At 37.7% G+C, this 21,291-nt stretch overlaps 1 protein-coding gene across 1 annotated transcript in view; it reads right to left on the bottom strand.

The window, feature by feature from the left end:
- Positions 1–13,855, bottom strand: part of PIK3R4 (phosphoinositide-3-kinase regulatory subunit 4) — a 50,713-nt gene extending 36,858 nt beyond the window's left edge. Inside the window, exons 1-6 of the mRNA XM_081159338.1 lie at positions 13,735–13,855; positions 13,353–13,478; positions 11,869–12,641; positions 6,120–6,253; positions 3,762–4,344; positions 209–343 (exon numbers count right to left, since the gene is read on the bottom strand). Of these exons, the coding sequence (XP_081015464.1) occupies positions 209–343; positions 3,762–4,344; positions 6,120–6,253; positions 11,869–12,601 (1,585 nt within the window). The 5' untranslated portion in view covers positions 12,602–12,641; positions 13,353–13,478; positions 13,735–13,855. The remainder of the gene's footprint in view (positions 1–208; positions 344–3,761; positions 4,345–6,119; positions 6,254–11,868; positions 12,642–13,352; positions 13,479–13,734) is intronic.
- Positions 13,856–21,291: the final 7,436 nt, after the last annotated feature.

Raw genomic sequence — 21,291 nt, 5'->3', positions numbered from 1 at the left:
GCTTAGGATCTGTGGCAACAAGCTGATCATTTTCTGGTGAGATAAGTATTTGAGAACAGAGAGAACGACCAGAAACTAGAGACCCTGCCTATCCATACATCTGGCATTCTTTCACCTTACATGAAAATTAGAAATGATAACTTGTTGCAAGTTCACATTAGCAATTCATTCTAAGTAATAGGAAATCTAGAACAGAAAATCATACTACCTGTGTCATAATTTCCATTGGGGTGTGTAACTTCACCTATTTCTTCACTATTCGGGTCATTTTCCATATTGAGATTTTTTAACTGTACTAATTCCAGGAATCTCAAAGCGGTTTCTGCCAGCAGAGCTATGTTTTCTATAAAAGGAAGAAAAATTACAATTATCTTCGTAAATCTCTGTAATGCTTATAACTTCTCCTCACTAACTCTTTATACATAAAAATCATTAAACTAAGGAGGAAAAGTAGAACTTTCAAATTTAGCACTTAACTAAAACATATTTTAGTAACTAATTTCATAATCTACAACTATCTCCAAACTACCAGTTTTTTCTGTGTGGGTTTTTTTTAATACATCTCTTTTGATTTCAGAGAGAGGAAGGGGGGGGAGAGAGAGAGAGACATCAATGATGAGAGAGTCATTGATGGGCTGCCTCCTGCACAACCCCGACTGGGGATCGAGCCGGTAGCCCAGGCATGTGTCCTGACCAGGAATGGAACCCCAATCTCCTGGATCCTAGGTCGATGCTCAACCACTGAGCCACGCCGGGCCCAAACTACCAGTTTTAACAGTGAAACATAAGCATCTTTTAAAAAGACAAAAATAACCCAAAATATATCACTCAAACCTATTGAAGGGAAAAAAACTTAATCATTCTACAGAGTCTTACCCTTTAAATAGTATCTTGACATTAGACTAAAACGTTCACATGAAAATAACAGATCAAGCTGGGCTTTGGAATCACACAGACCTTGGCTCAAATCTCTACCCTGCCATTTACTAGCTGACTGCTTAGCCAATCTGAGCCTCAGTTTCTTCACACATAAATGAGTCACATCTACTTCAAACAGCCATTTCCAAATTGAATCAACCATTGTTGGATTGCTTTACAAGTGATACTCTGAAGTTCTTAAGGACCCAAAGTGTGAGAGTGTTTGTCATACCTCTAGAGTTGTCTACATTTTCTCCTTTCTCTTTCTGATAATCTAGTAAGACTATCTGATACTCCTCACCTCTGTGAAAGTATCTACTTCTGAGTTCTCCTGTCACATGTGCTATTAATTATATCTACTCTATTGTTTATACCTTCTTCCTTCCAGTTTTATTTATTCCTATCTCTACCTTTCTCGACTACTTCTGTGCTTCTTACCCAAAGGCTGTACTCTGTTCCTCCTTAGCAGTAAGTAGCACTGAACAAAAAGTTTAACTACTTTATTGATTCTGAGACTCACTTTTTCTTTACTTTTTACATCTCTGAAATTGAGATGCATCTCACAATATTTGAGATTTTTCAGTCTACCAAATGCAGTGATTCCCTTCACCTCTCTAGGTTCAACGTTGTTCTGAATAAAACAAAACTTTACCTTTACGTAAGCAAGATGTTAATACCCTGCAATGCCTGCTCACCTTAAAGATGGGGAAATTTTGGGCCATCCTCTGATAAGTCAAAATTCTAGATAAATATTCCCACTTTAATGAACATATCTTTATTAGTAAAAGTCTCTTATTTTTCTGAAACTCCAAAGTCTAAGTAGATCTATGCTTATTTCCCCATTTAAGTTTATAAACCACAATGTACTTGAAAGTTTACACAAGGTACAAATCTATACCAACATCTGAGTTAAAAAAGAATAAAGTAAAAGAAATTTACAAATTGATTTTAAACTTTAATAATTGCTTACATGTGTGGTTTAATTATACTTAACCATACAAGTTCAAGAAGATTTCTGGCTCTATTAAAAAAGGCAGCTTTTTTGTGCACCAAGCCATGATGAAGGGACACTGCAAGGTACCGGTTACTGACCCTGGGTCAGTGGACTCTTATCATAAAGACCCAAAAGACCAAAGAAAAGCAGGGTTCTTCAAAATCAAAGTCTAGACCAGTAACTCTGAGAACTGAGAAAGAATTAAACCAGATACATTTGAGTCATATTTTTTTGACTCTCTCACTCCCAATTTCCTCATTGGTAAAATGAAGGTAATATAACAGTCACTGCTCAAGGTTCTTGCAAAAGGTAGTTGTGAAAGATATATAGATCTTAAAATCTTAAAATCTAGAATTTATCTTAGAATCTATGGATCTCTTACAGCTAACCCTTGCAACAACCTTGAACAGTAGATACCCTGACACATAGCAGGTTTTTCAACAAATAGTAGTTATTCTTAAACTATGACTATTAGTAATTGAATGTTAACATATTAATATGGCACCTACGCATCAGAACCTTACCTATTTAACACAATTAAGAACAGTCTAAGATAACATGGGCCAAAAGCAGGTCACAAAATCCTAAAGATACAGCTTGTTTTTAAAACCTAAAAACTTTAATATTATCTGGCTAAATTATTTATATTTACCAAGTGAATTATAAGTATGCTTTGTTACAAATTATAAACTCAGATCTATCTTTAAAAAATCCTGGATTTTCTAGGCCTGAAGCTTATGGAAACCAGAAACCATACATAAGTAAACAGGCAGATGGATAAAAATTAAAATATACATGTGAAAAAGAAACCCAACAACCACCTATCACTTTGTGGATCTGCCTAAGAGATAAGGCCAGAATCCAAAGACCATTTTTCACATGATAGCCACCCTGGCCAGATGGCTCTGTTGGCTGAAGCGCTATCGGGTACACCAAAATATTTTGGGTTCCCGATCAGGACACATATCTAGGTTTCAGGTTTAATCTCCGGTTAGGGGCATGTACAGGAGGCAACCTATTGCTGTTTCTCTCTCTCTCCCTCCCTCCTTCCCTCTCTCTAAAAATTAATAAACATATCCTCAGGTGAGAAGAATAAACTAAGCAAGGGTTAACAAAAAAGTGACAATATCATCACCACACATTATGTACTTTAAAAAAGAATCCCTGATTTCCATTAGATTAAATTTTAGAAATAAATTATAGAATTATGTAAATGTTTCAATGACATTTCCATGCAGAACTAAGCATTCAGAATTAATTTTGCAAGCTAAAAACATGAATCTGTATCACTTGATTTTATGAGAATTACAAGTAAAACATGCAGGTGTGTTCTCTAACACACCCGCCTTATTATCGCAGAGAAGCCACACATCCTAAGCACTACAGTAACTGAAAGGACCTTAACATTCAGTAAGTTAATAGCTAGGTTCTTTCAACACCAAATTACCCAGCAAAATAAATCTTTTTCAACAATAAATTGTTGTTGAATATCCTAAAATTTATATTCAAAAAAGCTTATTTGTTCAGAGAAACTTTAAAAGGCCTAAAGACACTACCTCAGAAGCACATACTTGTAAACATTAGTCTTACTTCAAACTAAATGTAATACTTCCAGTAAAAGCATAAGATTCTGAATTATTTACTTTTTACTAATTAATTCTGATCATTTTGTGTGTAACGAGAATACACACAAAAGCTAAGTCCCAGGTACAGATTAGCTATAAATATTAAAATGTACACAAATAGTTCAAGAGCCAAAGTTCATTCTCGAAATTGCCAGAGAAATAAGAGGTGTAATAGTTGCTAACTTCAAAAATACGAGTGGCTATAACTTGGACAATAATCTTACCAGCATAGGCTAGTCTGACAATCGTAGCATCATCTTGGGCTAAGTGGGCTATGCCCGGCAGGATATATTCCGGATAGATATTGATATCATTGCGAGGAACCTCTTTGACAAGAGCTAGAACTTTGGTCAACGTCCTCAAGGCTTCAGCCCTCACTCTAGGAACAGAGTCATTGCTGAAATGCAAAAGATATGGAGTAATGCGGTCCAAAAGAATTTCTACACTTAATCGTGGGGCCAAATGGAGAATAAGTTCCAAAGCAGCAAGTTTGGAATCACAGTATTTAAGGGTCTGTAGACAGGAGGTTATAACAGACACCAAGATAACCAGCCCATTTTCCTTAGGCTCTCCATCAGCTTTTTCCGGCAGGTCATGTCCACAGAGGTTGTTAATAATGTTGCCCAAATCCTTCCGTATAACCAGAATACGCTCATCTGCAGAAAGAAATGTTTCCTTGGCAAACTGGGCCATGTAGGGCTGAAGAAAAGTGTAAAATATTTCAGGAAAAGCATTGCCACGCTGCTGCTTTAAGTAATCTTCTGCCTCTAACCGTTTATCTGGTTCACAGTGAATCATCTGAGTTACCTATACCAAAGGGAGAAAGAGAGTAAAAAACAGATTTGAGAACAGCAAATTAAATCAGAGGAAAGCTACAAGGGCATCTTAACCATAATCTAAAGGATTTTTGATTAAGGTAATTCTGACTCTTCTCAATCTTTACCATTCAAATTACTTTCAGAACCTAACTAACTAGTGACTCTACTATTGTCCTAAAAAGCAACAAGGAATTACATACTAATGTAGTACAGATGGCCCAGACACATAAAAGAGGAGGTGTACCCTGTTCGACATTCCCCATTAATTCAGACAGAGGAGCAATATACTGCTGCCCACAACTCAAGGATTCTTAAACTTTTTTGAGCAGGACATGCCACTGAGAATCTGAGGAAAGCAATGGGATTTTCTCCAGAGAAAAATGTATACACACAATTTTGCATACAAAATTACACAATTCTGAAAAGAATCACAGATCCCCTAAAATCCATTTATGTATCAGAGGTCTGGTTTAGAGACTTATTTTCACAAAGCCCAAGGAAATACATGGTTTAAGTGTAGCTCTAGGATGTGTTCAAAAATCGAATCAGTGAATTAAACTTTTCAGGTAGTGTGAAAGAGATGTTAAATCCTGCAAACACTAGAAATGACATACCCAACTTGAATTTATCTCATGCTTTCCAGCATCATAAGAAAATAGCTTTTTCAAAATACAGAGTATAGTTTAATCTTTCCTAGACCCTTACAGTGTATGAGTCATTTAAATACTCAAAATATCATAAACGTACATCTAGTTATTTGAGCTTTCTGTTTAATTCTAAATAAGAGCCTCGCATTGAACATGGAGGAATCAAATATACTATAAATAAGGAAAAGTGACTTAACAGAAATACTTTTACATTTAGATTAAGCATTAAAGATTAGTCAATTCACTCCTTTCATAGTTAAGAAAATGTAGGCCCAAATTCATGCCAACGTAACATGATGAATGAGTGCCATACCCAAAGACTTAACAGCCAAGCATACCAACTCCTAATCCAGTGCACTATTCATTGAACATGAGCTAAACTGGCTTCCTCTGAAGCATATTTTTTAACATTTGCCATTTGTAAGAGAAATTAAATATACACTTCCCTACCTTACTAAAGGATATTTTAAATATACCATACCCTTTCCGTGACTTAGTCATCATCATGGTAAGCATCAGTTCCTATACTAACTGACTTTAAAAAGATCCCCTCACACAGTAATGTGGATATATGGCTGATATGATCTTCCACAGAATTCCTCATATCTGTTCTACTATACTAATTTGTGATTCCATATCTTCCCTTCCAGAACTACCCTCAGGGTCAAAGGAGGTATACAAAACTAGTAGCTTCAATACGAAACGGCCTTATACTGCTGCATTATATTCAAGTTGATGTTTCCAGCCTCCTCCACTTTAAATATGTCTTCTTCATATCTTATTGGCAAGCTCTATCCTGGAAACTTCTCCAACTCCCAGGCATCTCCTTACCTCCTAAATCTATCCAAAGCAGAGCTAAAGATTATAATGGGAAGGTGTGTGTGTGCGTGTGTGCGTATATAAAAAATATTAAGTCAAATGAGCTCTGTGTCTGGGGAAGGGGGGAAAAAATTGTACATTTCCCCCTAACAAAGTAAAAACAGTAAGGTGTTTGTATTAGTCTATAGGGCTTTAATGCTTTGTTCCAAATTTATAACATTTTAGAGAGTGGACTAAAGCAAAAGTAAGAACACAATTCTATTATATTCTTTAGGGCAAATATTTGTAGTATAGTTACCAAATCTCTGATACTGCGATCTTCAATTTTATTTAGCACTTGTTCAGGAAAAAATTGTCCATTTCTATAAGCCAAAAGTTGAGAGAGATCAAATAATGGTACACCTTCTGTAAAAAGCTCAGCTATCACACAACCTGAAAAATAGCAGATATAATTCCATCAAAAATGAAATGCAAGATATCATTAATACAGATCAAGAATTCAGAGAATTCATAAAACTCAAAATGTGAAGCCAAGTAAGCTGAATTAAAAATTTTAATACAATATAATAACTACAATCAATCAAGTTAGGGAAAATGTCTACTGCCTAATCATCAGTTTCTAAAAGAATAAAGTCAAAAAGGTCCATTCTATTTTTCTCCTCTTAAAAAAAACTTAAGTCAAATAAAGTTACTTCCTAGTTCTATAATTTAAAATGAATGTGTGCATATAGCATATACATACCATATGTACAGATAGATTAAAAGCCACAAGAAATACAGTTTTTTTAAAGAAATTATAGAAATGTATAGATTTATAAATTAAGTTCATAAGGGATTACTGAAAAATCATAGCTGACAATTCATTTATTCATCATTAAACAAAAAAGTATTAGGTGTCTACTACACATTAGGCTCTCGTAATGCATGAAACAGATAAAAACCCTGCCCTCAAAAAGCTTTCATTATAGGAAGGGAGGCACAAAATAAACTAGTGAACAAACATGATTATAAAATGAGAAGAAATCTGTTAACAGAAAAAATATGAAAAATTCAAATATATAGGAATTAATCATACTCCTAAATAACCAACAGATTAAAGGGAAATTACCAAATACTTTGAGATGGATGACAACAAAAACACAACGTACAAACACATGAGAGGCAACTAAAGCAGTGTTTAGAGGAAATGTATGACTATAAACACTTCTGTTAAAAAAGGAGAAACTCAGAACAATCACCTAACCTTCACCATAAGACACAAGAAAAGAGTAAACTCTAACCAAAGTAAACAGAAGGAAGGGACGGACTAACAAAGATTGAGGTGGAAAAGGGACATTATTACCAACCACACAGAAATTAAAAGAATTATAACAGTATTTTGGACAACTATATGCAACAAATTAGATAATCTAAATGAAATGGCCAGATTCCTAGAAATAGATTCCCAAAGCTGCCTTAAAAAGAAATAGAAAATTTGAATGAGCATTATAAGAGACTGAATTGGTATAAAAATCTCCCACAAAGAAAAGGCTAAACCAAGATGGCTTAACAGGTGAATTCCATCAAACTTTGAAGGACTTAACACTCACCCTTCACAAATTCTCCGAAAAAAATAGAAAAGGAGGGAACACCTCCCAGTTCATTCTGACACCAATACCATCCCTATACCAAACCAAATAAAGACATCATAAGAAAACTACAGACCAATATTCCTGATGAATATATATTTTTATTATTTTTTAAAATATGTTTTTATTAATTTCAGAGAGTGAAAGGGAGAGGGAGAGAGAGAGAAAAACATCGATGATGAGAGAGAGTCATTGATCGGCTGCCTCCTGGATGCCCCCTTCTTGGGATCGAGCCCGCAACCCAGGCATGTGCCCTGACGGGGAATGGAACAGCAATCTCCTGGATCATAGGTAGATGCTCAACCATTTAGCCACACCAGCCAGGCAACAGAGATTTTTAAATTCCTCCAAAAAAAGTATTAGCAAACTGAATCTACGAGTCCATACCAATAATAAAATAAATGAGGAGAAAGAAGGACACCTGAGCATAATAAGAAGGACACCTGAGCATAATAGAATGCTGAAGGCCTACTGGTAAATGTGGAGAAAGTGCTGGAATTAGAAAATCATTTAAAAACCATCATAATAAAGAATCATCAGTGTATGCCAAATCAAGGAGGAAATTGTGATAACTGGCAGGATATTTGCATGGTCTTAAAGTTTCCTCCCGTGGGTTGCTTATTTGCTGCAAGGGATTTAAAAATTAACTATAAAGGGGAGAAATTGGGAAAGATCTTCCCCATCAGACTCCATCTGCCTGCAGAAGTGATACTGTAAAGACACACTATCACCTACATACTATTCCTACAGAGAATGAATAACCTGAATCTAATCTCAAGGAAACAGCACACAAATTCAAAATGAACATCCTATAAAAAACAAGGGGAGGTGTAGCTCACATACACAGTACACGTAAAAACTGGTGAAAACTGAGTAAGGTCTATAGTTAACAGTAATGCACCAACGTCGAGTCCTGATTTTGATACTGTACTAGTCATGTAAGACCACTGAAGGAAGCTGGGGAAAGAGTTCACAATTTTTACAACTTCCTTTGACGCCATCATTTAAAAAGTATCAAAATAATTTTTAAAAATTGAAGGGGAGAAGTATTCTTCATGAAATGCCAATGTCACAATGACAAAGGCTGTGGAAATGTTACAGATTAAAGGAGGCTAAAGAGACATGACAACTAAACACAATTCCTGACCATAGGCTGAGTTCTGTCCTGAAGCAGGAAACATGCTATAAGGGTCATTATTGGGTCAAATACAAAATTAGAATAAAAAGTGTAAATTAAATTTATCAATGTTAAATTTGCTATAGCTGATAACCATACCATAAAACTACATAAATATTATATAAGAGGCTATCCCTAACCTTAGGAAATACATACTTAAGTATTTAGAAGTAACTTCCTCAGGAAAAAATCATGAGGAGTGGGAGGGTGGGAGGGGAGTGGGGGCAGGAGTGGAGAGAAAAGGTACAATGATAAAGTAATCAGAGTAAAATATTAACAGGTGAATCTGGGTAAAAACTATATAGGTGTTCCATGTACTAGTTTTCTTTTTGCAAGTTTGCAAGTTTTTAAAGTTTACAAGTTTGAAATTATTTCCCAAAAAAGTCTGAAAGAAACATAGCTACATAAGACTATTTACAATTAAAGAGAGGTGGTTATGAACTAAATTGTGGCATGACCTCTCCCCCATCCCATATTCCTGTTGCAGCCAGTAGCTTACCTTTAAAGAGGTAATTAAGGGTATAAGGGTGGGACCCTAATCAATTAAGAAGTAGTTATGGTTATAACAATGGGCTCTAATCCATTAAGACTGGTGTCCTTATAAGAAGGGACACCAGGAAAAAGACCACAGGACACAAAAAGAAGGTAGTCATCTGCAGCCAAGGAAAGTAGCCTCAGGAGAAATCAACCCGGTTGGCACCTTGATCTTAGATTTCCCTTCTCCAGGAATGGGGGAAATAAATTTCTGTGTAAGCCATCCAGTCTGGGGTATTTTGTTATGGCAGCCTTAGAAAGCTAATACAGAGATAAGTACAGGATGTTTTTTCCTTGCAACTTTAGAACATTATTCTGGAAGAGGGGTTATTGGGTGATATTTCCCTATGGAACAATTTGTTCAAGTTGTCCCTATCATCAATGAGTCCCTATCACTGACATCTCCACTCAAATGTTAACTTCTGGAAGAGGCTTCATAACAACCTTGTCATAGCATTTATCACTAACCATAATTAACTTTCTTACTTAATGACTTGTTTAGTCTAGCTCTTCCCCACTAGAATGCAAGCTCCAGGAAGGCAAAAACTCTTGTCATCTTTGTTCACAGCTGTATTCCCAACATCTACACAACACAGTGTCTCACACGTAGCAGACACTCAAATATTTATCAAGAAAATGAATGGAAGATCTCCAGCAAAAATGCTCTGCCCATCCATATGTATGGCCAGACACTGAGAACATATACATTTCTCCCAAACAAGCACCAAAACCATGGACAAGCATTAAGACGGGAAAAAGTAACATTCAAAACCCAAAGAGAAAAACAAACAAACAAACAAAAACCCCAAAGAGCCTAAATCTAATCTTAGGAGCCATGGGAGTGGACAGATCCCACCCACCTCTTTCAAAGGAACGAAAGGGCCTATCTTCAGCCAAAACAATGTAGGGCTTTTTAGTCTGAAAAAACAAATGCTGAGTAAGAATTTTATTGAAATTTACAAAACTGTAATGTGCACACACACAAAAAATATATAAATTTTCATCAACCCCTGAAATTTTAAAACTGTAATAAACTTCCAGGTATAATATAGCTAAGTCCTGGGGATGTAATATACAGCATGGTGACTAGTTAAAAATACTGTATTGTATAACTTAAAGTTGCTAAGAGAGTAGATTTTTAAAGATCTCATAAGGAAGAAAAAAATTTTTATAACATACTACCTATGTTTCCTGATAACTACCTAATCTCCATCTCCATCCCAAATCTCTATGCATCAAACTTTTATAACCAACTGCCTGATGAACATCTTCTCCTGAACATCCCCCGAACACATTCAACTCAACATTATCTAATACAGTCCTCACCATCTCCCCACCCCTACTTGTTCCTTTATGCCTCCTTATCTCAGTGACCAAAATCACCAAGCACCAAGTTTCCCAAGGGGCAGGGCAGGTATAGGGAAGGTGTAGGGGGTGGGGATGCTCTTGACTTCATGCTCCAATCAATCACCAAGTCAGAACAATTCTACCTACTAATTATCTCAAGCATTTCAGCTGATCCTTTAACAACACAAGTTTGAACTGCCCAAGCCCACTTAACACACTAATTTTTTTCAATAAATATAATGAAAAAAATTTTTGAAGATTTGCTACAATAAAAAAAAACCTCACAGGTGAATCTTATGATTTTCTTAACATTTTCTTTCTCTAGCTTACTTTACTGTTAAGAACATAGTATATAACACATGTTACATACAAAAGGTGTATTAATCGACTACCTATTGTTATCGGTCAACAGTAGGCTATTAGTTACGTTTTGGGCGATTCAAAAGTTATATGTGGATTTTCGACTGTGCTGGGGATTTGCACCCCTAACCCCTCAGTTGTTCAAGGGTCAAATGTACCTCTGTTGCCTTTGTCACAACTTTAGGCCAGTCAGGCTCATGTTATCTGAACTGTGGTAGTTTACCACTAACTGGTTTTCCCATCTCCACTGTAGCTCCCCTGCAATCCACTTTCCATGCCAGTCAGTGTTTTATCTAAAACACATATCTGACAATGTCTCTCAAACCTAGCATGGACATACAAGACCCTTTCTGATCTGGGCCTTGCTTACCTCACACTCTGTGTTCCAGATATACTACACCACTTAAAAGTGCCCTAATTAATCAGTGCATCATGCTCTAGTCCTCAAGTCTTTGTATAAGCAACACCCTCTGCCTGAAACAAACTCCCCTTACCATAGCTAGCTCCCAATCATCTTTCAGGTCTTAGTTTAAATGTCATCCTTCCAATAGAGGCCCTTTTTGATCCTGCCTCTCTACCCATTACCACCATGGAGACTAATTTAAGTACCTACGTGTTCCTAAAACAGCACCCAATGCTTATTACCACGATAGCAAGCCACATTACACTAAATGTCCTTTTTCAATCATATCTATCTCCCCATTCAAGTACAAGCACCTTGAAAAAAGGGACATAATTACTCAACAATGTCTCTAATGCTTTAAGACAGTGCCTGACACAGAAGAAAGAATTCAAATATTTCTTGAATGTTTGAATGAGCTGCTCTTGCATTTTCTAGACATATAAACATGTCCAATGAAAGAACACTGCATATATCTAACATAATGTATGAAGACAAATTAATTTTTCAACATATGGAAAAAAATTTTAAAGCTATGTTTCTATTTTCTAGTTAAATTATATGCATATCCCCCCTTAGCAAATTTAACCAACTCAAATACCTGCTGAAAAGATGTCCATTGCTCGCTTCAACTCTCCTCTTGTTCTCTGATTGCTATTTAAGTCTACAAGTGGAGTTGAAGGATCTCTCATATATTCTAACTCAGTGGCAAACAATCCACCATCAACAAAACGTTCCGGAGCAATATAACAAGTTCTCCTCCGTGAAGTGTCAAAGAAATAGTTGAAATCTGCTGGGTTATCTTCTGGAAGATAAGTGGGTTTAAAACTGGCAAAATCAGTTAGAAGGACCCAGTTCCAACTGGTGACCATTACATTCTCAGTCTTGATGTCCCCATGACGGACGCCAGATTTGTGTGCTTGGTCCACAGCTGTCAGAATCTGGAAAGCGATCCAACGCTTTTCAATGTTGTTTAAGAATGGACGGGTACTGATGCGATCATAGAGATTGTCTCGCACATACTGCCTGAAGAGCATGGCTGCTTTCTCAGATGCTTTTTCTGCTGCTTTTTGGAAAGGTAGACAGTTTTGTGCAGAATGAAGCCTGATTTTCAGTTCCTCCAGCTCCTGTTTATAGCTGGTTAAAGGCAACGTGGGATCCTGAATTGCAAAGACCTTCACAACCACCAGGCCTTCTCGGTGCTTTGCTCGAGCAACTTTAAAAAAACGAGTACTCCCCAGGCTCTTATCATATTCAAAGTCATGGATGTCTGAGAAATAACTCTCCACAGAAAGGATCTGTGAAGGAGCAATGCCAGCGAGCTGATTTCCCATACTGGCAGCAAGAGCCTCAGGGTAAGTTAGGATACAACACCTATTAAAATAAGAAGCAAAAGGGAAAAGAAAAGAAACAAGCAATGAAACACCGTATTTATTTAGTCTCTTCCTAAAAAACAGATGCACCATTTCTCTTCCACTGAGATCATTGTACCTACCCTTCCAGAAGCCTCTAAATTTCAGACACATTTATCTAAAAAGATCTTGTTACTTTATGTTGTCCTTTCCAGGAGCTGAACAGTATTTAAATAGGCCCCTCATTATTAAGTTGAAGGTGTTAAAATGTGTATTTTCTGACTTTTAAAATTACCAAGCCTTTACTATATGATTCAGTATGGTGCTTGGGGCTATGAGGGTCATAACAGTACTATATAATATAGTCATTATCCAAGAACAACTTGTAGACTTGGACATAAGACACAAACACATTAAAAACTTAAAACTGACTAAGGACCGCCTAATACACATAGATCACTGAACTCAAAGGTCAGGCCAAGATCCGACAAATCAGTATCTTCTGGGCCTTTCCAGACTAATTCCAGTGCGCCTCCCCACCCAGCTAATAGAAGGCACAAAGTTGTCTGGTTTGCAACCAGCAAAGGGGACAAACCCTGGCAAACATGTTGAAAGAAAAAAAGTAAACCGAAATACACAATTGCCGAACAGAACCCAGGGTCTTCTCCTAGCTCAGATTTTGCAGGAAATAAAAGACATATACACACGGCCAAGCGCACATATAAACATTTACCCTAGGACTCCGAAAAGTGTCACAAGTCGGTCATTAGCTCACACTAAGGTCATAGTGGAACACTTCGGGGTCTGGGCGGGGAAGGGAGTCCGCAGCCAGGTGAGTCTTCTCTACGAGGAAGTCTTCCTTCAAAGACAAGAGGTGGGACGTTGGTGGAGGGACGCAGAAGAGTCCCCGTCTCCAGAAACCGCACTCGTCCGCGGGGGAGAACCGGGGAAGCTCGCGGGGCCGCAGCAGCCGGGCTGAGGCGAGTGCAGACACCCTGGAGCTGCCCCCGCCAGCCCCCTGCTCTGCCCTCAGGGCCACGCGTTTTCGGGCCTCGCCTTCCTCTCGCGCGCGCTTCCGGACCCTCGAGGCCCGCTACGCTCCTCGCGGTGCTCACCGCCGGGCGGGAAGGCGCCACTCGGGAGAGCCAGGCCGGCCGCCCGTTCCAGGCCAGCACTTCTCCGGCTGCAGCGCTCACAACAAACGCCGAACTCCCGGGAAAGCCGCCGGCTGTGACTTCACTTCCTGCCGCGGAGCGGAAGTTACGAAGCAGTGGGGCCGAAGGAAGAGCGCCTCGGGGGCGGCGGTTGCTAGGAGACCGGAAAGGGGCGTGGTCTCGAGCCTCCTTCGCAGAGGGAGGAAGGAAAATGATTTGACTACATCTAGTCCCAGTCCTGCTCTTCTGCATCTTCCCCTAACCTCTGGGGCTTCTGAGGCCGCCAGAACGTGTTGAGACGCCTCTTCTCCCCAAGTACACAAAAATATAGTTCTTTAAGAGAATTCACAGGCTTATTTAGGAAAGTTAATATAATTAACATACTATTAAACAGTTCACCTGTTTAAAATACACAAATCAATTATGTGTATACATATATATGTATGTATTTACAGAGTTGTTCGATCATCCCTATAATCTACTTTTGGAACATTTCGAGACTCCTCAAAATGAAGCTCTGTAACTATTAGCAGTCATTCCCCACTCTCCCCATTCCTCCTACCCGCCCCAGCCCCAGGCGATCACCAATCTACTTTATGTTTCTACAGACTTGCCAATTCCAGATATTTCATACATATGGTATACAAGATGTGCTCTCTCCTTCTCTCTTCTCTCTCTCTCTCCAATATGTGGTCTTTGTGACTGATTTCTTGCACTTCACATTTTTGAGGATTACCTCTGTTGTAGCCTGTATCAGTACATTTCTTTTTATTGCCAAGTATTCTATTGTACAAATATTCCAAATTTATTATTGATTCACCCGTTGATGGTCGTTTGGGTTGTTTCTACTTTTTGGTTATTACGAATAATGCTGCTATACACATTTGTGTATAAGGCTTTGTGAGGCCGCACGTTTTCATTTCTCTTCGGTAAACACCTGGGAGTGGATCTGTGGCGTCCTACGGTAACTCTATGCTTAACGTACTGAAAAACTGCCAAACTGTTTTTCCAACTGCTGCACCATTTTACATTCCTACCAGCAATATATGAGGATTCCAATTTCTCCACATCCTCACTGTCACTTATTATCTATCCTTTTGATTATAGCTATTCTAGTGGGTATGAAGTAGTAGCTCATTGTAGTTTTTATTTGCATTCCTTAATAACTAATGATGTTGAATATCTTTTCATGTGCCTATTGGCTATTCATATATCTTCTTTGGAGAAATGTCTATTCAAATCTTTTGCCTATTTCTTAATCGGGTTATTTGTCTTTTTATTATTGAATTTTAAGAATTCTTTATATATTCTAGATACAAGTCCTTTATCAGACTTGCAAATAGATTTTTCTCTGTGTTGTCTTTTGACTTTCTTATTGGTGTCCTTTAAAGCACAAAATGTTTTAATTTGAAGCTGAATTTTTAAAAAATCATCCCTGCAACAACATCCCCTCCTCCCTTTTCCCCCATCTCTGTAGGCAGCACTACTACCCACTGGATTCCCCAAATTACAAATGTGGAAGTCATTAAGTCATCTTTGATATCTTTCTACTCTCTCCTTTTTCCACCTGCCCCCACTCAGTAATCACCTGCTCCTGCTGATTCTACCTCCAAAATATGCCTTGAAGTTATCCACTGCTCTCTCTCCAGGGCCTAGGCTAAGTCACCACCATTGTTAAGATGTCTAGATTTTGAAACCTATTCAGAAAAGGCGTTCCACAACCCCTATATTTTCTTATACTTCTCCTATAATTTCTTCTGGGTCTTTTATGAATCATTTTATGTCCTTAAATTTCTAAAGTATGGATACAACTTTATTTTTTCTCTAGAGGGATACTCAGGTATCAAAAATTGTTAACAAGTAATCCATCCCCCTCCCCCAACACACACACCTATTTGAAATATCATATTTACCATATTCAAATGTCCTATATATATTTGGGCCCCATGCTGGATTTTCTCTTCTGTTCACTGAGCTGCAATTTAATTTATCTGTCAGCACTATTTTAATCATTGTAAAATGGCTACGACTAGAATAGTCTTTTTAAAAATACAACTATAATCATAGGACACTTATGCTTACATCTTTCCAGATTTTTCCTCTTATTTTTAGGCTAAAGTTAAAAATCCTTAGCCTGACCTACAAGACCTTACATGATTTGACCCTGCCCACCTCCCCCACTGTAACTGGAATCACTCATTGTCACTCTCAGGCCCCACACACTGGCCTTTGTCTTAACCTATCAAACTTTTCCCCACCACTAGCCCTTCACATTTACTCTTTCCACTACTCAGAATGCTCTTTCCCTTACTCTTTATGTAGCCAGACCTGCTCATCTTTCAAGTCCTAGATTAAGTGCCAAAATTTCAGGGATGTCTTTCCTGTAGCCTCCCCACTCCCAATATATAATCTCATGAACCCTGACCCTTTTCTTCCTTACACTTACTATCATAGAAATAATTTGATTTGGGCCTGGGTGGGGAAGGTAACTATTTGCTTAATGTCTGTTTTCCCACCAGACTATAAATTACATAAAGTCAGTGATTGTATAATTCTTTTTTTTTTTTTTAATCCTCACCTGAGGATATGTTTTGTTGTTGTTGTTGTTGTTTTAGTTTTAGAGAAAGAAACATCCATGTGAGAGAGAAATGGATCGGTTGCCTTCAGGACAGGCCCTGACCAGACAGCAAACCAGAAGCTTTTTGGTATACAGGATGACAATCCAACCAACTGAACCACCCGGCCAAGGCATGGTTGTGTAATTCTTACTCACCAAGGTATCTTCAGCACCTAGTACAGCATCTGACATATGGTAGGCATTTAATAAACACTTATTGGATCAACAGGTGTGACCTTGGTTTATGACCATTAAGGCCAAGATCATGAATCCCATGATAAATTGTTATTTTTTATAGTAATTTCAGACACTGTGAATTCATTCAACAGCTCGTTCCAACCAACTTCTCCCTTGTCTGCCTCTACTATAGAGGTTATGAAAACCAAATACTTTTTTAGATTCCACATATAAGTGACATTATACAGTATTTGCCTTTCTCTGTCTAACTTAGTTCACTTAGCACAGTGCCCTCGAAGCCCATCCATGTTATCACAAATGGCAGGACTTCCTTCTTTTTAACGTTGAATAATATTCCATTGTGTATATATACCACATCTTTATCTATTCATCTGTTGATACACACACACACACACACACACACACACACACACACATTTGGGATGTTTTTCCCAATGAGATACAGGAGAAATATGCTAGCACCACCTTTTTCCCTTTAACCTTCCAGCCTTAATCACAGATGCAATGTCCGGAGCTACAGTACCCATAATGTGATCACAATTCAAGAGGCATAAGGAAAAGGTAAAGAGAATCACAGAAATGCTGGCCTGACAATGGTCAAGCCTCTGAACCAATGCCAACAGCCTCACTCTCCAAATTTCTTGTTACATTGGAAAAATAAGCATTTATTTAAGCCACTATTGGTCGAATTTTCTGTTACTTGAAACCAAAAATCTTTCTTAACTGATAAAATATTATAAAAAGTTAACTAATGTATTATGCTCTAGAACTTTAAAGTCACTTAATTCCAGGGGATATCACTGTTCAGAGTTTGCAATTATACTGGAGATGACTTTTATATTATAGTCTGACCTTTACAGGTCTCTTGTTTGTAGCAGGTGGGTATGCCCATGTGGCTTGAAAAATAAAACAAAACCCATGGCCTTTACTTCATGTGTTTCCAGCAGCTGAATGTGGTTTGCCTGTAGGAATGAAAATTCCCCTGAAATGTTAATTGATTCAGTTTGACAGTATTTGCTATAACATAAATCAATACGATGTTTTTGTGAACGAGTAATAAGGATGGTAGAATAAGGAAGAATCTGGTAGTTATGGGATATGTAGGGTTGGTTTTGATTGTTTTTAAAGGAACTCAGGAAGATTGAAATTCCTTTCTTTTGGGAATGTCTGTGCATTGTGGGAAAGGACAAGGTTACATCAGTATGATAGGCTAGTTTTAATCCTAATCAAGTAACATTAGACTCTCTTTATTATTTATTTATATATGATATATTTTGGGGGAGGGATCTGATTTAATATACATTTTTAGTTACCTATTGCTATTTAAGAAATTACCTCAAAGCATAGTGGCTTAACATTTTTTAAATTTACTATCTCTTATGATTTCTGTGGGTCTGGAATTCAGACAGGGACAGTTTGTCTCTGCTCTACAATGTCTGGGACCTCAGGTGAAGACTTGAAAGCTGGGGGTTAAAATCACCTAAAGGCTCTTTTATTTACATGTCTGGAGGTTGGTACTGGCTGTGGTGGAGAGGCCTAGCTGGAGCTGTCAGTTGCAATAAGCACACATAGCCTTTCCACGTGACCTGGGCTTCCTCATGACATGACGGATAGCTTCCAAAAGCAAGCATTCGTTAAAAAGATAAGAGATGACAGTGTTAGTGAGGAGGTGGAGAAAATGTGACCCTTGTTGATAGTAATGTAAATTGGGTCCTCATAGAAAGAAAAAAAAAAAAGAGAGAGAGAGAACTACCATTTGATCCAGCAATCTCACTTCTGGGGTATATATTCAAAGGGAATGAAGTCAGGATCTCAAAGAGATCCCTGCATTGCAATATTCATTATAGCATTATTCACAATAGCCAAGATAGGGAAACAACCTAAGTGTCCATCAACAAATGAACTGCTAAAGAAGACGCGGTACATATACACAATGAAATACTATTCAGCTTTGAGAAAAAAGGAAATCCTGCCATTTGTGACAATACGGATGGACCTTGCGGTCATTGAGCTAAGTGAACTAAGTCAGACAGAGAAAGACAAATACTGTGTGATATCACATCTATGCGGAATCTAAAAAAGCTGAACTCATTAAAAAAGAGAGAGAGAGAGTGGAGTGGTAGAGAAGCCTGGAGGTGGAGAAAAGATTTGGGTCAAGGGGTAAAAACTTTTGGTTATAAGATGAATAAGTTTGGGGGATCTAATGTACAGTACAGCATGGAGATTATAGTTAACAATACTGTATTATGTACTTAAAAGTTGCTAACAGTAGATCTTAAATGTTGTCGCCACAAAAAGAAATGACACTTACGTTGAGGTGATGAGGTGTGGTGTCGGCCAACAGGGTGGAGGTAACTGTTTCGCAGTATGTATGTGTCAAATCAACATGCTGCACACTGTAAACTACACGATGTTGCCTGTCAACTATATCTCAAAAAAGAAAAAAACCTTCTCAGTGAACACGGTGAGTTTATTAAATGTATATTCCATGATTTTTATATATCTTATAGCTCTACACTTAGAGGGCATTTTTGTCATGGACTTTTATATCCTTTGTGTGGGTAATTTCTTTGTGTATTACTTGGAAGAATATCTGTCTTAAAAATTGCGGGGGTTTTTGTTGGTTTTAAACACTTTCTCCCCTATCCTGAAATCTAAGCTTAGAGGAAATTAACAATTTTAATGTAGGTCGTGAAGAGATGCAGTTCCCTTAAGGACCCATGAACAACTCTTGTCTTATTAAATATTATACATGCCATGTTAGCCTGTTTTTGCGGCTCCTCCTTTATCATATTGGTCATTCTCTAGGCATAAAAAGCCACCTAATGTTGAGGCGCCAGCTCGCTAATGAAGATGAAACTGGCAGGTTTCCCCTCCTCTCCACAGTATGCCCCACTGGCTACACACAAAGCAATTACAACTCACCAGTCAGCTCTTTTTCATGTGATAGCATCAGCAATTTTCCTCAGGGCTTCTTTTTTGATGAACAATAGCAGAAATAATGGCCTAATTCACTTAAAAAAAAAACAACGATTTGCTTTCTCCAAAATAATCCAGTATTAACCAAAGTTCTTCCTAATTAAACCAAGGCTATCCAATTACACATTTTAATACTACGGTGCTTTTTAACAATATCAAAGTGAAAGAGGTTTATTAGGAAAATACTTAAAACTGAGGAATTAATGTGAGCTCAGGGGAAAACAAATCCTGATCTGTTTGAATTTGCCGTGTTTTAAATATATTTCCAAGTCCCTTATGGATCCCAGGAGAGTCTACTTTGTCTTTCAGTGCTGGTCCTAACATGATTTGACATATCCTCGAGCCTTTAAATGTAATTTGAAGGAAAGTGCTTGAAATATCCTGTTACTTCAGAGAACAAAGCAGCCATGTTGATTTCAACACCAAGAACAATGAATTCTTATCTCATTCCTTGGAGTGCATTTCTGAACTCATCTGGGGTTCACTTTGTTTTTTCACATACACACATACCCCAAAATTGGAAATAACTATATCTCTCTACATTAAAGGAGACAGGAAAAAAGACCTCTTAATATTTATCATAATTAAGAGACTATAGTAACAATAGTCATGAAATAGAAAACTGCTTTTCATCCTGGGGCTGGGGAGGAGTAAGCTCTTAATAAACATAATTCCACTAGAGGGCAGTGCATCCTAGTGGAGGGTCAAGGCCAAAGTCCCACAGTGTTGAATTGAAAGGACCCTGTAGCAGCCCATCCTGTGTGGCCCAGTGGCTGAGGGTCCACCTATAAACCAGGAGATGGAGGTTCAATTCCAGGTCAGGGCACATGCCAGTGTTGCAGGCTCGATCCCCAGTCGGGGCGTTCAGGAGGGAGCCAATCGATGTTTCTCTCTCATCATTGATGTTTCTATCTCTCCCTCTCCCTTCCTCTCTCTGAAATCAATAAAAATATATTTTATATATATATATATATAAAGACTGTAGCAAACATGGAAAATTTATGTGATATAATGTTAAGTGAGAAAAAATTAGAATTCAAAGATTATGTATGCTGTGGACAAGAATCGTATAGTAGTTAAGAACTTAATCTTGGTCTTAATCAGATTTTGAATTCATCCCAGTCTTTACCACCTTCCTGCTATGTGTTCTGCGATGAGTTGCTTAAAAATCTTTGAGCCTGGGGGAAGGCGGGGGTGGGGGAGTGGGTGAGGAGAGATTAATCAAAAAACTTATATGCATATATGCATAACCCATGGACACAGACAATAGTGTGGAGAAGGCCTGCGGGGGGCAGGTGATGCGGGATGGAGAGGATCAATGTGGGAGGGAGGGGGACGTCTGTAATCCTTTCAACAATAAAGATAAATTTTTAAAAAAATCTCTGAGCCTCAGTTATCCCATCTGTAAAATGGAGACAATTACAAATACCATATAGTATTGTTGTGAGCATTAAAAGGGATCCTATGTGTAAAATGTCCAGCATGGTGCCAAGCATATAATGCTGACCAACAAAAAGTAGCAGGATGGTGATGATAATGAAAAAACAAACACTGAAAACTAAAATAATTTTAGTTATTGGACTGAGCTGTTTATAGGTTATTGATTCATTTTATCTTACTGAAAATTACATTGGGGTATTTGTGGTGGAACATCTTTTTAATTGAATTTAAATGAAATTATTTTCTTTGATAAATATTCTTTTTCTAATACCCTATCTTCAGCA

The sequence above is a fragment of the Miniopterus schreibersii genome (genome assembly GCF_964146895.1).
Source record: "Miniopterus schreibersii genome assembly, chromosome: 15".
NCBI lineage: Eukaryota > Metazoa > Chordata > Mammalia > Chiroptera > Miniopteridae > Miniopterus > Miniopterus schreibersii.
Note: the sequence above shows the minus strand (reverse complement) of the source record. Positions and strands in the feature narration are given on the sequence as shown.